Below are 22,809 nucleotides of genomic sequence, written 5' to 3'. Positions count from 1 at the left end.
CCCACACACGAAACCAATCACCCACTTCCACACTCACCCACACACCTTCGATTAGCACGGTTGACCACGTTCGGTGAAAAAGAAGTTCAACATACATACAACCACTGTCCACTCAGAACAATACGGTGTCGTAAGAATAAAAAAAACTAAACAATTATTGACAGATGAACAGAGAATGCATGAAGCCAGTAGTTAAATATTAGTTGATAAAGGTGGAAGACGATTACAGACTGTGAAGCTTAAACAAACAGGTCTTGCAAGAAAAAAATGTATAACGACACAGATGAAAAAAACAAGTTCACCATTACATAAGAATGTTTGTACAAGGTGCGGTTCCATTGTGCAATTCACACATCCTGACCCGAACCGGTCAAACAGCCTGTGGGAAAACCATTATCGTTGTGTCCCACACTGCTGCTGCTGGGTTTTGTTTGTACAAATATTATATCACTTGAGACCGGTTAAAGCTATGTATGTATGTTTGTTGAACTTCTTCCACGCCAACCGTGCTAATCGGAAGTGCAGGGGAAGGACAACAAATTAAACACAAAAAAACTATTTTAGCTAACACTGCGTGACTCTAAGGCCCTGTCTACACAGGTGAGCGCGGCCGCCGTGTGGAACATTCCAAGGCGTGTCTCGAGGTATATAACTTAACTGCAGGGGAAGTCAAGTTAATTTCCTTGATCGTCTCCGCTGTGTGAGCTGCTGCTGCTGCGATAGCTTCTCCGTGTGCCGCGGCGAGCGACAGTCCAAGTGAAGCCATGGGCCATGGCGAGCGCGTCTCCCAGTGATTGTGTCGACAGTGAGCTGAGCTGCCCCATCTGCCTGGGCACGTTTGACTGCCCCTCCACGCTGAGCTGCGGACACTCGTTCTGCCTCCGGTGTCTGGATGGTGCCTGGGAGAGAGCGAGCAGCTTCAGCTGCCCGCAGTGCCGAGCGGCCTTCCCTGAGCGACCCCAGCTGAAGAGGAACGTGACACTCGCCAACCTGGTGGAGCAGCTCAGAGTTGGAGAGAGGATGGCTGGAGTTGTCTTCTGTGACACCTGTGGTGATGGGAAGACTCCTGCAGTGAAGACCTGCCTCAGGTGTGAGATGTCCCGGTGTGAGATGTCCCTGTGTGAGTCCCACCTGAAGCCTCACATGATTAACCCCAAGTTGAAGGACCATGTCCTGGTGGCTCCCATTTTGCACCTAGAAGAACGAAGATCTGCGGAACACAATGCGCATCTCCAATTTTACTGTGAACAGGATGGGAGCCTGGTCTGTATGGTCGGCAATATCGCAGGAGACCACACAGGACACAAGGTCATCACGGTGAAAAAAGCCCAACATGCTAAACAGGTGAGGAATCATTTACTGCTGTAACCCACCCTCCTCTCGAGTTACTACAGATTGTGTCTCTGTATTGTTACTTTGAAAAGTCTGTTTTTTTATTTATATGGATTTCAAATTAATTGATGATGACGATGGTGATGATGAAGTGAATGTTAAGCACTGGATGTTCACCTGACCCCCACAGGAGGAGTTGAGGCTCAAGAAGATGGAGAGAGAGAAGAACAAGGGGTCGGCAGCGTCACAGACACAGCAGCTCAAGGACACGTACAAGCTCATGCAGGTATAGTTGGAGACGCTGTGACAAGTATGCCAGAGTGGACTCGCACATTGTCGCAAATCCGCCAAACAATGTTTCTAACGGTTTCACCAGAGTGGCTTTTGGCGTGGGAGGGGGACGTCGTGCCCAACATTGAGGGCACAACAAACCAGAAGTGATATGCTTCTAAAGATTCAGTCGGTCTATTTCCCACTCTCACCGACCTGAAGGAAAAGTCTCGTGCGATGCTATATGCATCAACTCTACATTTAAATAAACACCTAATTGCAAGAGAAACAACAACAACACCCCCCCAATCTGAATGCGACCATCTAAACGCAACCCGATCCAACATTCTAAAGGCCGTCTATTAAAACGGTTTCCTTGTTCTAACAATGAAACGATGTGAATAGGGTATTGACACTATTTAGAGGTCAACGCGTCAGTCAATGCCACATGCCATCACCACCTCGAGCCTTTTAACTGTTTCGTAGCGTTAGTGTAATTCACGTAATGTACATGCAAAATGCGCATGCATAATGTACGTTGATTTCAATATGAATAACCCAACCGGAATTGGATACTCATTGCATTTTATATTCATTCATTAATCCCCCCCATCGCACAAGAATGGCTCACTAGTGTCGTCATCAAATCTATCCCTGTATTTAAGCTACGAAACAGAATTTCTCCACAAATCTGGCTGTTACCTGATGAAGCTAGTTGTAATTACTGGCGAAACGTTGTACTCAGATTGTAAATGTTGTGGACGTGCTTTCCAGCACACCGGTGTGTTTTACTTGTAATGGATTGGCATATTCTAATTACGTAACAAACCTTACTAATTTTCTGTGTCGGGTGGTGGCGAGTTTAATGACACATTTATATTTACGCGATCTAACCTCAGAAACCTACATTATGGATGATATTGATCGCGAAAACTTAGGTTTTAAACTGTTGCACTTTATTTTGTGGCCGACTAGAACGCTCTTCCTTCTGATATTAGGAAATCACTGGAGCAAAGTACTTTTAAATCATCTAGATGAGTGGTTCTTAACCTGGGGTGCACACACTCCCTGGAGGTGTGAGCTGCCCTTCGTTGGGGTGCGAGACATGCCAGATTTTTTAGAAGGTAAATCGTCTAAACACAAAGGCGCTCATGAATGATTTAAAAATACAAAAATCAGAGAACCTAGACCAGACAGGTTCTCGGGGGGTGATGTTCGCTGGCAAGCGCCTGGTGGCTGGGTGACCCACGTAACTCGGTCGGGCCCAGCCCAAATGGCTATATGACGCTGACCTGTGGGCCCACCATTCGCAGGACGAAGGGTGAGGGGCAGGTGTGATGCCAGTAATACGGGGAGAGGGATGGTCTCAGACGGACTGGACCTTGTCAGTGAACACTTGCTATTGGGGCGTGGAATGTCACGTCACTTTGGGGAGGAGCCAGAGCTGGTGGAGGAGGTGGAAAGGTACCAACGTGATAGAATCGGTCTCACCTCCACACACAGCATTGGCATTGGAACCAAACTTCTTGATCGGGGGTGGTGTCTTTCCTATTCTGGAGTAACCCCTGGTGAGTGTGGGGATACTCACAAACCCCCGGCTGGGTGCTCTTCAGTTGGAGTTTGTCCCAGTGGAGGAGAGGGTCGCCTCATTGAGGCGTCGGGTCTCATAAAGGACAACTCTGACTGTTGTCTGTGCTTATGCATTAAATAGGAGTTCAGAGTATTCGGCTGTCTTGGAAACGGTGAGTGCAGTGCCCGACAGTACTGCCCACCAACACCATCGTCTTACTGGGCGACTACAATGGTCACTTGGGAAACGATGTAAATACCTGGAGAGGCATGATTTGGAAGAATGCCCCTTCCTGATCTGAACCCAACTGTGAGATGTTATTGGAATTTTGTGCTAATCATGGAATTTCAAGGACAAACACCATGTTCGAACACAAGGATGCGCATAAGTGTACCAGAGAACCTTGGGACGAAGGCCAATTATTGACTTCATAGTTGTATCATCGGACCTAAGGCTGTATGATCTGGACACTCGGATGAAGAGAGGGGCAGGGGTGTCAACTGATCACCACCTGGTAGTAAGTTGGATCTGAAACTTGGGGCAACAACATGGAAGGCCCAAATTAATAGTGCGGGTTTTCTGAGAATGTCTGGCAGAAGACCCAGTGCAGAGAGATTTCAACTTCCACCTCTGGGAAAGTTCTCCTGTACCCCAGGAGAGGTCGTGAAAATTGTGGACGATGTTCAAGACCTCGATTGTGGATGCAGCTGCGATAAGTTGTAGCCTGAAGGCATTGGGTGCCTGTCATGGCGGGATGGTAAGTGGGAGTGGGAGATCGGCCAGCGGATCAGTGTGGCATACGCAGTGTTGCGGGTGCCATATCATTCCATGGTAGTGAAGCAGGAGCTGAGTTCTCAAACAATCCTCGCGGTTCCCACCTTCCCTTATGGTCATGAGCTTTGGGTAATGACTGAAAGGATGAGATCGCGTTACAAAGGGCTGAAAGTAAGTTTCTCTGCGGGGTTGATGGGCTCACTCTCCGTGATCGGGTGTTGAGCTCAATAATCCGGGAGAGCCTCAGAGTCAAGCCACTGCTCCTCTGGATCGAGAGGAGCCAATTGAGGTAGTTCAGGTACCTGGTCAGGGTGCCCCCCGATAGACTGACTCGTAACTTTACAGGTAATGTCCCACTTGGCAATGACCCCGGGGCCAGCCCAGTACACGCTGATGGGACTATGTTTGTGTCTAGTTGTGTAGTGTATAATGTAGTAGAGTATAGTGTAGTAGTTTTTAGTGTAGTGTACAGTATAGTAGTGCTGGAGTCTGTTGCCAGGGAATGGGAGGTCTGGAGCACCCTACTCAAAATGCTGCCGCCGCGATCCTCACCAGGGCAAGCAGACATAGAAAAGAATAAATTAACAAATTAAGCACGTTCATGCAAGTACAACTACTCTGTTTAATATATACATTATAAAATATTTTAGCGACTGAGAACCAATGGGGTGCAAGGCTGCAATAAAGGTTAAGAACCACTGATCTAGATTGAAAACTCATTCTTTAAAACTGCTTTTTGTGTTTAGTTCGTTGTCCTTCCTCCGCACCTCTGATTAGCATGGTTGGCTACGTACGGTGCGAAATAAATTTTACATCCATACCTTTGTAGTGAGTCCAACTGAGTCACATACGTTCTCTTGGGAGTAACACTTTATTAACAGCAACACAATATATGTCAAGGTAATGACCACCCGACTAACTACAGTAACACATTAACACCTAAGCTCTATGCTATCCCTGTCCGGACCACGTGGCGGAGCCTCTTCAGTACTTGACGTGGATCTTCCAGCGCTGCATCACGAAGAACCCTGATCCCTTCCTGGGATCCGCCTTATATCTCTCCGGGCTGGGGCTGGCTCCGCCTCTGACCCCGCCCACCTTCGAGATCTCTCTCGCATTTACCCCAAGGCTCTCGACAGCTCTCTTCGGACCTAGTGACCACCCGTTAGCCCCCTCCACCTGGGGGCCCCCTCTTGTTACTTCCGTTCACGTGTCCACGGGGTCAGCCAGAGTGCCATCGCCCAAAGTAACCCTGGCTGGCTGACACCCTCTCGCTCCCTGTGGTGAAAACACACACCGCACGCTGTGCAGTGGTGCCCTTGCGCGAACAGCGCTCCGCCAGCCTCCACTAGGGCTGGTACTACACCCTCTCTCTGGCGTGTACACAATGACGATGCATCACACGCCGTGGCCTTGCAGGCCCGGCACCATACAGTGACATTCCCAGTCACTACACATTCATACAACACTCGCCTCTATGGTGCTCGATTGCGGATCACGTGCATAGCCACCACCGATATGAAGATATCAAACTGTTTCCAAACAGCGTCGTGGTTGCAATCTACAGGGTGGTCCAGCTGTCTTGTGATCCACATTTTATTCTGTAAAACTTAATATTTTTTAAAAGGTGTATTTAAAACATGGATGAATATGCAAAGGAAAAAAAATGTTAGGGCTACATTAATTGGGGGTCACGAGAGATCTGGACCACCTTGCAGTTCCCTCAATTGGTGTTAGCCGCTGAGGTCGTGATGGGTTTTTTTTTTCATTCCTGTTGCTCCGTGCCCCCTGCACCATTCCCATTCGGCTGTAATGTGCACTGATGCCTACTTTATTGAGGGCGACATTGGCATGTAAAATAAAGATTGCTTGGTTCTGAGAATATGTATTTATAGTGGAGAAATCCGATGAGCTGTACAAATCCTTTCACAGATGTCAGTAGTTTTCAGGGATGTCAGTAGTTTTTACACATTTCCAGTAGTTTTCACAGATGTCATTATTTTTCACAGATGTCAGTAATTTTCACAGATGTCCGTAGTTTTCACACATGTTCAGACCCCTTCCATTAGTCCCTGCAAGTCACCACTCGGCCCGTGACCACCACCTCCAAGAGCTTCGCTGTCCTACAACCGGCAAATCCTAATCATAAATGTGATTAAGGAAACGCCCATTGTCAACTATCACCATCTGATTGCGCCAACAAGACGAAGAGCATATTTGACAGATTCACAGCCAGGGATGGAAGTCCCACTTGCTCCCCGAAAGTCCCGCTATGCTCGCTCTCCCTGCTTGCTGGTGCCATGTCAATGGGTACCAAAGAGGTGCTGAGAAACTGGCTAGAGGAGCAGTTGTCCTGCCTCATCGCATGAAAGCTTTCCATATAAACCCAATGTGCCACGGGCAGTGGCCACCCTCCCGGATCTCCATCAGCTTCGACCAGTTATAACTGAAAATGATAAAAAAATAAGAATAGGTTTTACCATTTCTGGAAATAACACAATTGGATACCTTTTACAAGGCATCAAGTTTGCATTAACCACACATAATTGTGGCAAACATGCAAACAAACATGATGTGATATTATAATATATGGAGTTGTCTTTGAAACTGATTGTCCTACACCAGAGACAGCCTTCTTTTGTGAACTTGTATCACCAGTGTTAGACCAGAGAACACCAAAATGTGAACAGAATAATGTATATATAATTATCAAAGCATGTTTGTTTGCATGCATTGGTTGTCACAAGAATGCGTGGCTAATGCAAACTTGATGCCTTATAAAAGGTATCTATTTGGTGTTTGAACATCCTGACACCTGTTTTATTGACAGAAAGGGTCAAAGTTGTTATTATTTTTCATTATTTTTGATACTGGCAAAAAGGTCCCATAGATACGGTTATACCTAGCCTATTCTAAATGCATTCACATATTAATGAGCCTGTAGCCAGCACTGGCCAATACACGCATCTGACGAGTCAGCTATACTAATACCCGCCATTCGCCACTAAGTGACAGGTGCACTTTGAGGCCACATGAAGTGACGAAGGCTCGCTGAAAGGTCTCGGGAAACACCCAGGTGCCATGGGATGGCTGACTGAGATGACTGGTAGATGCACCATATGTACCCCCTACTGTGCCAACTTACTGTATTTTTTCCAACCGGCGCTCCACTCATTGTTGTGAGTGTCGCACCACTGCCCTCTATTGTTGCTGTAGGGCGACTGACTACAACTGCCCAGTAGCATCCTTCACGAGCCTACTCAGCTATACCCCACCACACACAGTTAACCAAATACAACCTGGAGAACATACTAGTGCATTATGTTCATGACACACAGAGAGACATTTAGAAATCGAGACAGACATGTGGAATTACAGATAGACACACAGACACATAGAGGTACAGCCAGACACATACAGAAGCATGTGAGTGATTCAACAACTGATGATCGTCCCCTTCTGCATAGGAGTCCTTACGTGGGATGAAAGCGCAGATCAGCCGAGAGTTTGAGCGCAAGAGGCAGCAGCTGAATGAGGAGGAGAGGGAGGCACTGGAGCATGTGGACGAGGAGGGCCTCTCTGTGCTGTCCCGCATCCAGGCGAACATCGCTCTCTATGAGAACAGAGCACATGGCCTTGAGCAGGAGATCAACAAGCTGCTCGTACCCAGATAAAAGACATTCCCTTGCATTAGCAGATCGTCAAATCATGGATGTAACGATTGGTTGATTACGCAGACGTGTGAAACTCCAAAACCCAGCGATCTGCAAAGTTACTCGGGGATTACAGTAAAGAAAGTCGGTTTATGAATATACCTGTTCACACGCTTAAGTGCTATCTCTCACGTATATTTGGGTTTCTTTTAGAATTAGTTTCCATCCACGTGCAAATTCCTCCTCTTACAATGGAAATGGCCAAACTTCCCAATGCGAGACTGAAAAAAGGTGTTGAGACCCTGGAAGGCCTTCCTTGATAATTACGGGCGCCTAAAACTTATATTCAAACTCATAAACTCAGCAGTAGGAGCTCGGCGCTCTGACCTATGAGCTAGCCAGCCACCACATTATTCTGAACCTGATATAACTATAACACGTTGTTGTGTTTCCTTTTCATTCAAAACATTATTACTGGGCGAGATGAGTCATGTGATATGGCCCAGTGATAGCATGTTTATTATCACTCTTTGCAGAGGTTGCAGGGACAACCCTAATTTACACTGCAGGTGTATTAACATATAGAAGACAACAAGAAATTATGTTGACGCGCAAAAAGCCTATCCAGTGCAGGACACCCTATTCAATAGCCAGATATTGTTATCCCATATCGTGATGTCAATCTATCCTGACAACAGGAAATGAGCGTGTGGAAGAAGAGGAGGAGATTTTGGTGATGGAGTGAATATTTGTATTGACATGAGTTGCACAATTGTGTCTTTCAGGATCCCAAGTACGAGGAACTCAGGTCAGTACCAGAGAGACGTGGACCCTCATTAGTATTTGTATCTCATGCTGTGTGTAGACTGTAGAGAGACCTGGACATCGACTATTCTGCGTATCCTGTGCTGTGTATGCAGTGAGACTAGGAATCTCATTATACTATGTTAGAATCTGTGGGTGGGAAATGGGTAAATATAATTGACGTCATCACCTCACGGGAGATGAACGTTCATGCCAGCACATGGATATAAAATTACAGCATGTGTATGTTTGTTGATCTTCTTTCGCACCGTATGTAACCAACCGTGCTCATCGTAGGTGCGTGGGAAGGACAACAAACTAAACACAAAAATCAGAATAAATGAAAGCACCCTTGTTGCTACCATCTACCACCCACATCATGACCTCTTCGTGACCTTCATCAGGCAAGGCCTCGAGGACTTTGCTCTCAATTGCTTCGCCATGAGTGATGGCACATGGACAAGAACCATCATCATTTGGTAATGCGACGGTCATCAATGTATATCAGTCCCTGAAATACGAAATGGCCATCACCACCTCTGCCAGCAGCCACTCAACCGGCTATAGATGACTTCAACAGCCACCACACACAAGAGGTGTATTCAGGAAATGATGAAGCCGGAGAGTCAAGGAAGACTCATCGGCACAAGACACTATCCTTTCGTGTGACCCTAAACAACCTGGCACGATTCACTCAGCCCGATGGATAAAGAACAAAACCCCCGAATTATGATTATTTTCAAAGGACAATAACGGGCAGCTCCACTCATTGTTTCACGAACAATTATTGACAATTTTCAGAAGAGTCAACACGGGCCAGCAATCACGACCAGTGGACAACTGATACCAGTCATGACCTCAACACGACGGCCGCATCGCAAGCCAATTGAAGCCCAGGCAATGAACAATAAACCGAAGCAGAATTGAATAACCTGCAGCCAAAACTTGGGAATTTCAATATATTGAAAATAATTATGACATATGCGAGAGGAAATAAATCCTGATAGGGCATTGAAAATCTATATGCCATGATGGAAACCAAAACCAGATCAATTATTGAAGGAGTTAATCAGAACTACATTATGGGACCTCCTTTGCCCGTATCAAATTATGATAATAGGATTTTCCCCTTTTTTCTGGCAACAGGTGTTAAGATGTTCAAACACCAAACTGAAACCTTAAACAAGGAATCATGTCTGCATTAACCACAATGCTTGTGGTCAGAATTCAAACAAAACACATTGTCCTTGAAACTGATTGGTCCACACCAGAGACAGCTTTCTTTTGAGCCTCGTCTCAAACGGTGTTGGACCAGAAGACGCCTTAACACCTATTTTATTTTCTTCTTGGTTCTTTCGGTAAAGTCACGTAGAAGGGAAGTAATAAAAGAATAAAAATAAAACATAATAAAACAATTCTCACGACGTTTCGGCCACAACACAAGCAGCCGTCCTCAGGTGAAGACCAGGTCTGTCGAGGCGACAGCGTTAGACGCTGTCGCCTCGACAGACATGGTCATGAGAATTTTTTATTATGTTTTATTTTTATTATTTTATTACTTATCTTCTACGTGGCTTTACCGAAAGAACCAAGAAGATGAATCCCTGCAGTCACGAAAGCTTTAAATCGAAACCTATTTTATTGCCTGAAAAAGGGGAAACCCCTATTATCTTAATCAGAACTGGTGACCAAGATAAGGGCACCACACTGCAAGAGTTCCTGAACTTTGCACAAAGAAAACGATGAGAAGACATCATGGCGAACGTGGACTTCACTCACTCCAGCTGCAAACCTGGAAGCTCCTAAACCTAGGTGCCTCAAACAGACAGCACACCTCCAAACACCGCAGCAAATCCGGTGCCTTTCTATAAGCTGACCTGCTCAAAGGCACCAATCGACGAGCTCATCAAATAAGCTGTCTGGAAACAACTCACCATCTCCATGCGTCAACTACCACATGCAACAGATCTAAACAGGCCGAACACTGGTCATCCTTCAGGACTGCAAAGTCCAACAAGGCACAAGGAAATGGATGGCCTTTGTCCTACATTCCTAAATAACCTGGAACTATATCGACAACTGGCTGGCAAACCTCTTCACCGTCATGCACAGGACATGCAAAATCCAAAACAAGGGATGCCAAAGTCATCGCCATTCTGAAAACCCGGAAAGCATCAAGACTTTCCCTCCAGTTTAACACGTAGGCTTTTGCGACCAATCTCATCCATTCAACCATAAGATCTTTTTTTGGGATTATATCGCGTAAATATATAAATGTGTCATTAAAACCTGCCACCACCTGACACAGCCAACTAGTAAGGGTTGCTACGTGAACAGAACATGCCAATCTGTTAATATTTACAATCTGAGAATGACGTTTCGCCAGTAATTACAACTAGCTTCTTCAGGCGACAGCCAGATTTGTGGAGAAGTCTTAACTGTTTCATTCCTCATATAGAGGCGTAGATGTGGTGGCATTTGTGTAAAGAGTGGAGAGGTGTCCATACCTGGGCAGTGTGCTTATGACCCAGCTCCAGTTTGACAGCAGAGTTAGCACTCCTAACCAGTCGGGTGGCATTTATATTTTCTTCAGCTGCATAACCCTGTGTGGAATCTAACTGGTGTTTCGCTCCACACGAAGCTTCGGGTCTTCTCGGCTACGGTCATGCCCTCATTTTCTATGCTTGTGAAGCGTGGACCAGTTTGATGGAATGCCTGCCCCAGTTAGAAACATTCAGGCTGTCCTGACGATGATGCATCCTGGGTATAACCATTCTGGATTATGTGAGGAACTCACAAATCCCTGAAAAATCTGGGCAGAGTCTCATCGGTGAACTCCTCCTCGAGGCAAGGCTGCGTTGGCTGGGGCATGTAGGTTGTATGCCGAGCCACCGCATGCCCAAACGGGCGTGGTACAGGATAGAGAAGAGATGGACGAATGTGGTACAGGAGAATATGGAGATGAGTGATATTAACGGTGTCTGGTTCCAGTGGTGTTAAGATCGGCCTCTGTGCAGGAGAATCATGAGGGACGCTACTCGGCAGTCCAACAACAACGGAGGGCAGAGGATCGGCGTTCACAACGAGTAGAACGCCAGTGGATAAAACACAGCAAGTCGGCACAGTAGAGGACACAGGTGGGGTTATCTGCCAGTTCTCTCAGTCAGTCATCCATGGAACCTGCTAGGTCTGTCCAGCGCCCTTCTGCCAGCGAGTCTTTGATACTTCACGTTGCCTCAAAGTACACCTAGCCTGGCACAAGCATCGTGGTGACATCACCACTTAGTGGCCAATGTCGGCTATTGTTATTATGGAGAGACCTTGCCCCACACTTCTGTGTGCTATGTGCTGTGTGTGTCGAGAGACCTGGGCCTGCATTGTTCTGTGTGCCCTGTGTTGTGGGTGCAGAAACTCGGTATCTCAGGAGACTCAAGATGACACTGCTCCCACATTCAGCCAGCAGGAGCTCACAAATGTCATCTCAGCAGGAGGAGTCGAGATGAGACTCCTGGCTCTCCTGTGTATGTATATACATTCATATGTAGCTCAAACACACACACACAGATGAGTATAAATCATTATAACATGAGCTCTATTAACACGACACGTGGGTATGATTGAGGATGCTGTTGAAATTCTTCATGTATGAATTCATTACACGCACACACACACGCTATGGCTAAGATTATTCAGATTCATTATTAGTATTTGAGGCTGCAAGATGCAGACATGCACGCCTTGATGATCCTTCTGGTTCAGTGTTAATGCATCAAGCTCTCAGACTCCAAGTCACCTTTAGGATTCTGTATTAATATTCGGAGGTTTATCAGACAGTCAGCCAAAGGCGTAACCTTGGTTGATCGTGTACATCACTACACGGACAAAAATGTAAATTACTATAGAATGTGTATCAATATATATACATTAATATATAGCACACACAAACACAGACGAGTGTAAACAACTATTAAAGAGCTCTATTAACACTACACGTGTGTACGATTGAGTGAGAATGCTATTGCTATTCTGCGTGCGAGTATTTGACACACACACACACACGCTATGGCTAATATTATTAGGATTCAATATTAGTGCTTGAGGCAGGGATATCCAGACACCTTAAGGATTATCAGGGTTCAGTGTTACAGCCTGAAGCTCTCTGAATCAAATGCAACTTTAGGTTCTATTAGAAAGTGAGACCAAGCCATAAGCTGAGTTGCCCGTGTAAATCACTACACAGGCAACACAAAAGTTAATTCTCTCTCTGTGTGCCGTCGTGATGTCTGTCTGCTTGTATGTCTGTCTATAGTTTTCCGATGTGTGTCCTCTCTCTGTGTGCCGTCGTGATGTCTGTCTGCTTGTATGTCTGTCTATAGTTTTCTAGTTAGATTTTTTGTTGCTGTTTCTTTTATGCCTGATGATGATTGCTTGTGTTGCAATCGAAACGTCGTAATATGTTATTTTAATTTATTATTTTATTTTACTTTTAGACGTGACTTAACCGAAAAGAACCAAAGAATAATTCCTGCAGTCACGAAAGCTCCTAAATTAAGATTGAACCACTTCTACGGTGAAGTTTTAAGCTTATCCTTTTCTTTCTGGCTATTTGTTCTCTCTGCCTGTGTCCTCTCTTTAGAATTTTCACACTTAAAATTCTAACTTAGCAAATTTTGAAACACGTAATCAACCAGGCTATGCGTTAATTGTGTGTTAACCGACTCTCTGTGTTGTATTACATCACATTTCGATATTTTGCTAGGTTATTTAATTTTCGTGTGCCTCCTAGTTTTAAATCTTGCGTGCCCGTTCCACAGCAGTATGTTGCCGTACACTACGTTGCCGTACACTCATTGATGTGCTAATTCTCTCGGCCCCCTCCCTCTCTCCGTCCCCGCCCCCCCTCTCTATATTTAAGGACCGTCACAGAAACGACCCCTCTCTTTGTGCCGATTTGTGTCCTCTCTCTGTGTGCCGTCGTGATGTCTGTCTGCTTGTATGTCTGTCTATAGTTTTCCGATGTGTGTCCTCTCTCTGTGTGCCGTCGTGATGTCTGTCTGCTTGTATGTCTGTCTATAGTTTTCTAGTTAGATTTTTTGTTGCTGTTTCTTTTATGCCTGATGATGATTGCTTGTGTTGCAATCGAAACGTCGTAATATGTTATTTTAATTTATTATTTTATTTTACTTTTAGACGTGACTTAACCGAAAAGAACCAAAGAAAAGCTGTTTAGGCATGCGGTGGCTGGGCATGCGGGCTACATGACCCAGCCAACGCAGCCTTGCCTGCTGGAGGAGCTCACCGATGGGACTTTGCCCAGATCTTTCAAGGATTTGTGAGCTCCTCACACACTCCAGCCTGGTTAAACCCAGGATGGATCGTAGGCAGGCCAGCCTAAATGTTTCCAACCGGCGAAGATGCTCCATTAGGGGGGTCCACGTTTCGCAAGCGTAGAGAAGGGAAGGAATGACCGTGGCCGAGAAGACCTGAAGCTTCGTGTGGAGCGACCGACCAGGTAGTTTCTACACAGCGTTACGCAACCGATGAAACGATATTGCCGCTCGACTGATTCGTAGTGAGACCTCTGCTGTTAAACTGGAGCCGGTCATAAGCACACTGCCCAGGTATGGGAAACTCTCCACTCTCTCCAAAACTGCCCCATCACCGATTGGGAGTTGTGGGGGTGGAGTGTCCGATGGTACAAAATACCCAGGCAGGTGCTTAGTTTTGGTGGGGCTGATGGTAAGGCCCCACCTCTTGGTGGCACGCTCCAGTCTCAGCAGCAGCGTCTCCAACTCCTCTTCTGAATGAGCAGCTATTACGAAATCATCGGCATACATAACGTGGTTGACCAATAGGGAGCCATCCCTTGATCGCACCCGGGCGTCGATCAGCCTCCCATTATATCTGTACCAAACGGAAATTCCCCCGGTACAGCTATTGAAGGCTTTGCGAACTACGCGGTCAAAATAGATGTTAAATAATGTGGGAGCCAGAGGACATCCCTGCCGCACCCCAAGGTGTACAGGGAAAGGCTCCGACTCCCGGCCACGTAGTTTTACCCGCGCCCGCTCACCATCATGAAGGTCCTTAATGATCGTGAGCAGAGGGTCAGGGACTCCAAAAGCATGAAGAACAACCCAGAGCCCAGGTCTGCTGATGGTATAATAGGCCTTGACCAGGTCAATAAAGCAGAGATGTAGGTCTTGTTGGAATTCCCTACATCTCTGCTGTAGCAGACGGACAGAAAATATGGCATCCGTGCAGGACCGTCCTTTCCTGAAACCGCATTGGGGCTCCGCAAGCCTCTCCTCAGCGTGCCTGGCAAGGCGATGTTGAATAATACTTGCATGGACCTTTCCCGGCACACTGAGGAGTGATATGCCCCTGTAGTTGTTACAGTCTGTGCGGTCCCCCTTCTTAAAGAGGGGGACCACCAGGGCATCCTTCCAATCCTGCAGAACCCGTCCAGTGGTCCAGACTGTTGTTATGATGTCATGTAGGGCAGTCTGTGCACAAACGCCACCCTCCCTGAGCATTTCGATTGGGAGATCATCTCTGCCCGGTGCCTTTCCTAGTCTCAGACTCTGGATCGACCTCAGTACTTCCTCAACAGATGGCACCTCAGCCAGCCACTCACAGGGGGTAAACTCTTCCAATATTTGAGGCACCACAGCCTCAGCAGGGTTATCCCCATTTTGTGCCATGATGTTTTCCTTGCTTAGGGATTTCCCCTCCCCCAAGACCTCACAGAAATGCTCAGCAAATCTGCAAACCTGTTCCTGGGGGTCGGAGATTGGATCACCGTTTTTTCCCCTAATGATGGTAATAGGTGTGGCGCTGCAGGTTACTTTTTTGATGGAATTAAATAGTGATTTGTGATCGCGGGCCACTGAGGCAGACTCAATCTCCTCAGCAACCCGCGACCACCACCCATCCTTGCAGCGCCTTACGGCTTTCCGAACCTCCGAGCGAAGGCTGCGGTAAGCCTCCTCATTCTCTGACGTGGGATGCTGTAGCCGATGAGAGTGGGCCTGTCGCTTTTTCTCAACTAACCTGTACACATCCTCTGTCAGCCAGGGTTTCTGGGGAGGTCCGGACCGCGTACCCAAAGCAGCCATTGCAGCTGCATGAGTCACAGTCCTAAACCGCGCCCATTTACCCTCGACATCAGGAGGAGTGGGGGACGATGCCAACCCCAGCTGCAAGCGCTGATGAAATTCTCGCTTGCAACTTTCATCAGCTAACTGAGACCAGGCCACTTAGGTTGGAGTGGAGTCCTGGGTGTACACCCACCACCGGAGTGGAAGAATGGCAGGCGCATCTTACTGATGACTAGTCGATCGTCAGAGGGCAGATCAGCTCCACGGTAGGTCCTGGTGTCAAGGACATGGACTCGCATCCGCTGGTCCGTCACTATGTAGTCCAGCAGATGTTCTTGCTTGGACCCGGCATGCGTCCATGATGTTGTGTGGATGCGCCGATGTCGGAAGAGCGTGTTGGTAATTACAAGCCCATAGGCTGCACAAAAATCTAGGAGCCTCCTACCGTTGTTATTCAGCTGATCTGGCCCATGCCTTCCAATCACTCCAGACCAGGTGCCAGCATCATGACCAACTCGGGCATTAAAGTCACCCAACAAGATCACTCTGTCCCGAGTGGCCACTTTAGCCAGCACCTGTGACAGGAGGTCATAGAAGGCATCTGACTCATCGGCTTTGCCTGCATCCCTCCACGGATGTTCGTCTTCAGTGGGGGCATAAGTAACCACGACCACCACTCCTCGCCTCCGGTTGATGGGAAGGCGAGCCCAAAGTATCCTGGGGCTTACAGCTGCCCACACCTCACCGCCATGCTCCCACGTCCCCTTCATTCTTTTGTTCAAAAGAAGAGCCACACCCGGTTGTTTGGCAGTCTCCTGCCCCGAGTAGAGGACTGTCCACCCCTCATAGTGGCAGGAGCCAGAACCGGTCCACCGGACCTCCTGAATGCCACAGAGATCCAGGCGGTACCGGTCCAGCTCCCGACAGAGGAGTGGCAGCCTCTCCTCCGCAGTGAGCGTTCGAACATTCCACGTGGCCATCCGCAATGGTTTTTAGTTGTTTCTGGAGGAGCCCCGAGGGTGAAGATTCAATCTCCTGGTTCCGCCAATTGGAGTTTGGCCAGAAACCGTCATAGACGCATGTCCCCCCGGGGCCTCCGGTACAAGCTTATTAGTTACAGGTTTATGTTAAATTCGTGGTTTTGTGGTAATGAATTGAAGGTGGAGGGGTTACCAGCCCCTCGCACCCGTCCAGAGCCCCCGTTTAGCCACTGTGGTGGTCACAGACGCCATGAGGGGAGAGGGCCAATGAGGCATTGGCCCCCTCCCCCCACAGCAATGTCCATGACAGTGTTGCCCGTCCGGCACCGCGAGGAGGTAGGAGTGTACATCACTCCACTATCACACACACACGAGTGTACATCACTACACTATCACACACATACACACACGAGTGTACATCACTACACTATCACACACACACACGGGTGTATATCACTACACTATCAAACACACGAGTGTAAATCACTACACTATCACACACACGAGTGTACATCACTATACTATCACACACACAGACACGAGTGTACATCACTACACTATCACACACAGAGTGTACATCACTACACTATCACACACAGAGTGTACATCACTACACTATCACACACACGAGTGTATATCACTAAACTATCACACACACACACACGAGTGTATATCACTACACTATCACACACACATAGTGTACATCACTACACTATCACACACACACGAGTGTACATCACTACACTATCACACACACATAGTGTACATCACTACACTATCACACACACACACGAGTGTATATCACTACACTATCACACACACGAGTGTATATCACTACACTATCACACACACGAGTGTACATCACTATACTATCACACACACAGACACGAGTGTACATCACTACACTATCACACACAGAGTGTACATCACTACACTATCACACACAGAGTGTACATCACTACACTATCACACACACAGAGTGTACATCACTACACTATCACACACACGAGTGTATATCACTAAACTATCACACACACACACGAGTGTACATCACTACACTATCACACACACACACAAGTGTACATCACTATACTATCACACACAGACTGTACATCACAACACTATCACACACACACACCAGTGTACATCACTACACTATCACACACACACGAGTGTACATCACTATACTATCACACATACACACACGAGTGTACATCACTACACTATCACACACATAGTGCACATCACTACACTATCACACACACACACGAGTGTACATCACTACACTATCACACACACACACGAGTGTACATCACTACACTATCACACACACACGAGTGTACATCACTACACTATCACACACACACACACGAGTGTACATCACTACACTTTCGCACACACACACGAGTGTACATCATTACACTAACACACACACACGAGTGTACATCACTACACTATCACACACACACACGAGTGTACATCACTACACTATCACACACACACGAGTGTACATCACTACACTATCACACACACACGAGTGTACATCACTACACTATCACACACACACACACACGAGTGTACATCACTACACTATCACACACACGAGTGTGCATCACTGCACTATCACACACACACGAGTGTACATCACTACACTATCTCACACACACACACGAGTGTACATCACTACATTATCACACACACGGGTGTACATCACTCCACTATCACACACACACACAGGAGTGTACATCACTACACTATCACACACACACACGAGTGTACATCACTACACTATCACACCCACCTCATGTGCCGTGCCGGCCTTCACAGGTTCTCACCAACACCATTTGCCCCTACAGTCTGTGAAAGGTGACACAGGGGAGATGTTTGTGTTTGTTGTACACACACAGAGACGCTGCGGCGGTGTTGATATCCACGCTGCTGCTGCTGCTGTGATCCACTGCCTCCCACGGGCACTACCACACAGGGGTGCTGAACGATGAATCGATTTCAAATCGAAGTCGTAATTTGAAGCAATGCAATTAGCAAATCGCAAAGGCTGCGATTTTTTTTGCGATTTGAAATGTCCAATTACTTTAATGGAATTGTTTTATTTTTTATATTTATAACTTTATTTATTTAACTTAACAATTGCTCTAATTTTGATCATTCTATTTCAATTTAAAAAAAATTAATAAATACATGTTGGAAAGAATTCAAATGTTAAGTTCTCATCCTTGCATTTTAATATATAGAGCAGTTCACATTTTGATGGTATCATCACATGTTTTACATCTATTACACAGTGAATATTGAACTGAAGCTCGACTTAAAAAATGTAGATGGCGGGGCAGACAAACGCACCGCTGTACTGTACTTCTGTGCTGCGCCGCCTGCCTTCACCAACGCGCGGTGTCCGGCGTGGTGAAGTATGGTCAAATGTCCCCCGCGACCCGCACGGTGTAGGGAGGCCCTCATCCAGCAGTGGATTCACAAAGTGCCCGTTACATGTCATCACACCGATAGCTACGCATTACAACGTTGTATAATAATGCGCATTATGAATTGCTCTATTGTAGTGTACGTGCGTGTTAGTGCACGGGTGCTATTGTTATAGTGGTGCTGTTGTTACACTGCTACTGTGATTATCGTTCCTGCAGACGGATGCTCTCCGACTGTGGACCCAAACTCGGCCTACAACAAACTCCATATTTCATCGGACCTCAGGATGGTGACGTGGACCGCTGTCTCCCAGGGTCGCCCCGATCACCCACACCGCTTTGATTACTGGTTACAAGCCCTGTGCTCCGAGAGCTTCTCGTCGGGTCAGCACTACTGGGAGGTGGACGTGGGGGGTGCTGGGTACTGTGAGGTTGGAGTCGCGTACGGGACGATCGCACGGAAAGGGCGTGGTAAAGAGTGCAGCCTGGGACAGAAAGACTCATCGTGGGTTTTATATAAATATTACAACAGCTGGGCAGTGATTCGTGGTGGTGTAGCGACCACAGTGCCGGTGAGGGATCCTCCCCGGAGAGTTGGGTGTCACCTGCACTGGGAGTCGGGTCTGCTGTCGTTTTACCGCGCTGATTCCATGGAGCTGCTGCACTCCATTCACCACTCGTTTAGTCAACCGCTCTACCCCGCACTGTGTGTGTATGGTGCTGGTAACTCAGTGAGGATTCTGGATCTGAGTCGTGCGTGCTGAGAGCACGGAGTTTGAGCAGCGCAGAGAAACAGGTACAACGCACAGACCCACACAGATAAAGACACAGATCCCCCGTGTAGCGTTAACAGACTGTTGGGGCAAGTGCTGTTAGCAAACGCCTAAGAAGGCTGACACGGCATTCGAGAGGGTGGGTGACCAACACCACGACTGACCCGCCTTTGTCTCCCCAGTGGTAACGTTGACACACCGCACCAGGAACTTATTTGAGGCTGAGTCGACCTAGGGGAGGCCTATGACCCGTTTACCAACACCAGTGACGATTATCCGATTTGGTCCTGGGTCTCTCCTCGGGTCGACTCGGTGTGTAAACATCGCCACTGGGTATACAAAGGCGGATCAGTCGTGGTATTGTCCACCAATCCCCTTGTGTGCCGTGCCAGCCTTCATAGGTGGTCGCTAACAGAATTTGCCCCAACAGTCTGTGAAGGATATACGGGGGATATTTGTCTGGGTGAGTGGGTTGTTGTGTTTATGCCTTTCTGTGTCGTTATTGTGTCGGAGTCTTCGTGTCTGTGTGTATCTTTGTTATTGTCTGTGTCTTCGTGTCTGTGTTTGGCTGTGTCTTTGTGTCTGTGTCTTTGTGTGTCTGTGTCTTTGTGTGTCTGTGTGTGTCTGTCTTTGTGTGTGTCTGGAAATGGTGCTTGCCACCCACCCCCTCGTGTGTGACAGTGCCGGCCTTCATAGTTGTTAGTCGCTACTTACAGAACTTTCCCTAACAGTCTGTTTAGGCTACGTGGGGGATCTTTGTCTTTTTATAGAGGGGCATGTGCGTAGTGTGGAGTGGAGCGGTGGTGCAGTGGTTAGCGCACTGGTGGGGGGGAAGAGAGGGAGTGGGAGGATTTAAGCTTCTCTCTGACGCCATCGTCCCTCACACCGCGCGCCGCATGGTGCTCAACGCCGAGAGGGCGGAGCTCCACCGCGGGCGTGCTGGGAACACGTGTCACGTGACGCTGCGGGGTGACGCGCGCCGTCCCCCTCGTGGTCACTCGCTCGTTGGGCGATAACCCGGGGTGGGAATGGGATGGCATCACTAGGGGGGAGGGGACTACTCGTGGTGTGTGCTGAGAGTCTCTGGGCTAAAATAATGTTATAACCAGGGGTTGAGTGACTCCACCACCCACACAAACTAGGTTGATTTTACAGGGCTAAGAGAGAGAGAGAAGCCATTTTAACACCTAGTAGTAGTAGGAGGTCTTTCGCCACCAATATTATTCGTAAAGGTTTGTTTTGATTAATATTTTAATTATCTGCTGTCAGACTTGGGCCTGAAGCCACAACCTTCGATATATGTGATAACGTTTCTTCTGACAGCAATGGGAACTGTGTTTTGACTTTGAAGTGGGTTAAAGTTATTAAGCACCTGCTATATATCTAGAATGACAATCTACCTTACAATACGACACGCATTAATAACACGGAGACACTGTGTTATTACAGGGATAGAGAAAACGAAAACTTCAAATTTCCAGCAGCTTTCAGGGTCGTAATCCAACCCACGACCTCCTGCATTCCAGGCGAGGGAATTAACTTCTCTGAGCCACCGCAGCGCCCCTCGATAACATGAGACACCAATCCGGTGTGAACCCAACCTCGAGTCTCAGGCTGTTTAGCAACGCGTAGATGATTTTAGACGCATTGATTATATCGTACCAGTTGTGTAATTGTGTGAAGGCTAATCTCATTGTGCTCTGGGCTGTGCGTGAGATTTATATTTGCTTCATTGCTCGCATGGGTTTTAATTGTTGTTTTGATTTTTCTTTTTTGTGACCCAGGTCACTCTTGTCAATGATCCTCATCCTGATCTCCTGAGTTCTCACCTCGTTGAACTCAAATTCAACTCGACTCGATCATCATCAGCATCTAAAGAAGTGTCATCTGCAGCAGAATTAGTAACAGCAGCAGGACCTACAGCATCAGCAGCAGTAGCTCCATCATTAGCATCATCATCGTAAGCATCAGGAGTAGTACCAACAGTATAAAAATAATGTAAGCATTTTCAGCAGCAACAGAATCATCACCAACAGCAGTAGAAGCAGCGAATGCAGCAGCAATCACTCTTACAGCCGAGACTCATCCTGGTCTCTTGAGTTCTCACCTGGTTAAATAAATTTACTTTAACACATAGGCTTTCGCGACCAATATTATCAATAATAAAAGTTTCTTGGGTTAGATCGCGTAAATATACATAGACTTGATTGTGTTCTGGGTTACCTGTGAATTGGAATCACATTTTATTGTGGGTAAAGGGTCCATGTGTGTGTGGTGATGAATAAAAACATTAAATCTGAACATCAGCTTACTGTGCTGGGATGTGTGGGCTCATGTGGTGGGAAGTTTCCTCGTCTCTATGTGGCTGGGCGGTGACAGTTTGACATCGTGATATCAGTGGTGGCTATGCACGTTGCCTGTAATCCCACACTGTGGAGCCGAGGGCTGGTGGGACCCCTCGAATGTTGTGAAGCCCACTTCCCGAGGGAGCCGAGGAGGTGCCGTACCCAGGTTGCCTTTGCCAGGAGAACCCCGTACAGCAAAGTGTGGACTAAAATCGTCTGTCCCTTCTGTGTGGCATAGAGTGTAGCGCCGTTTCAGTCGCAGGTTTTCTCCGGGTCCTCCAATTTATTCCCACATTCACACACGCAAACATGCATTGACTAAAGGCATCTTCTTGGTTCTTTCGGTAAAGACACGTAGAATGGAACTAATAAAATAATAAAAATAAAACATAATAAAATAATATTTTATTATATTGTTTTATATGATATTATTTTATTTTATTATGTTTAATTTTTATTATTTTATTATTTCCATTCTACGTGACTTTACCGAAAGAACCAAGAAGATGAATCTCTGCAGTCATGAAAGCTTTAAATCGAAATTTAAAGACATCTTAATATATAGAGAGGAGCGCAGAGATTTGGTAATACGTTTAACACGTAGGCTTTCATGACCATTATCATCCATAACACATTTTGGGGGGGTTAGAACACGTAAATATATAAATGATGAAACTAGTTGAAATTACTGGTGAAACGTCGTACTCAGATTGTAAATGTTGTGGCTTGGCTTTTCAACACACCGGTGTGCTGTACTATTAACGAATTAG

The 22,809-nt window shown here is 46.9% G+C and overlaps 1 protein-coding gene across 1 annotated transcript; it reads left to right on the top strand.

Annotated features, from left to right (window-relative positions):
* The first annotated feature begins 685 nt into the window (after positions 1–685).
* Positions 686–21,995, top strand: LOC144733059 (zinc-binding protein A33-like). The gene is made up of 5 exons (XM_078614796.1): positions 686–1,344; positions 1,523–1,618; positions 8,385–8,407; positions 11,812–11,924; positions 19,141–21,995. The coding sequence occupies exons 1-5, from the start codon at positions 772–774 to the stop codon at positions 19,683–19,685; spliced, it is 1,350 nt and encodes a 449-aa protein (XP_078470922.1). The 5' UTR covers positions 686–771; the 3' UTR covers positions 19,686–21,995.
* The last annotated feature ends 814 nt before the right edge of the window (positions 21,996–22,809 follow it).

Source organism: Lampetra planeri, chromosome 45 (assembly GCF_965212315.1).
Source record: "Lampetra planeri chromosome 45, kcLamPlan1.2.h2, whole genome shotgun sequence".
In the NCBI taxonomy this organism is placed as follows: domain Eukaryota; kingdom Metazoa; phylum Chordata; class Hyperoartia; order Petromyzontiformes; family Petromyzontidae; genus Lampetra; species Lampetra planeri.
This window is presented reverse-complemented; position numbering and strand designations above follow the sequence as displayed.

Excerpts from the sequence above, each read along its gene's own strand:
- LOC144733059 (XM_078614796.1), top strand. The coding sequence starts at position 772 with ATGGCGAGCGCGTCTCCCAGTGATTGTGTCGACAGTGAGCTGAGCTGC. Across the intron at positions 1,619-8,384 it reads ACACGTACAAGCTCATGCAG|GATCCCAAGTACGAGGAACT; the intron begins GTATAGTTGGAG and ends TGTGTCTTTCAG. Across the intron at positions 8,408-11,811 it reads CCCAAGTACGAGGAACTCAG|AAACTCGGTATCTCAGGAGA; the intron begins GTCAGTACCAGA and ends TTGTGGGTGCAG.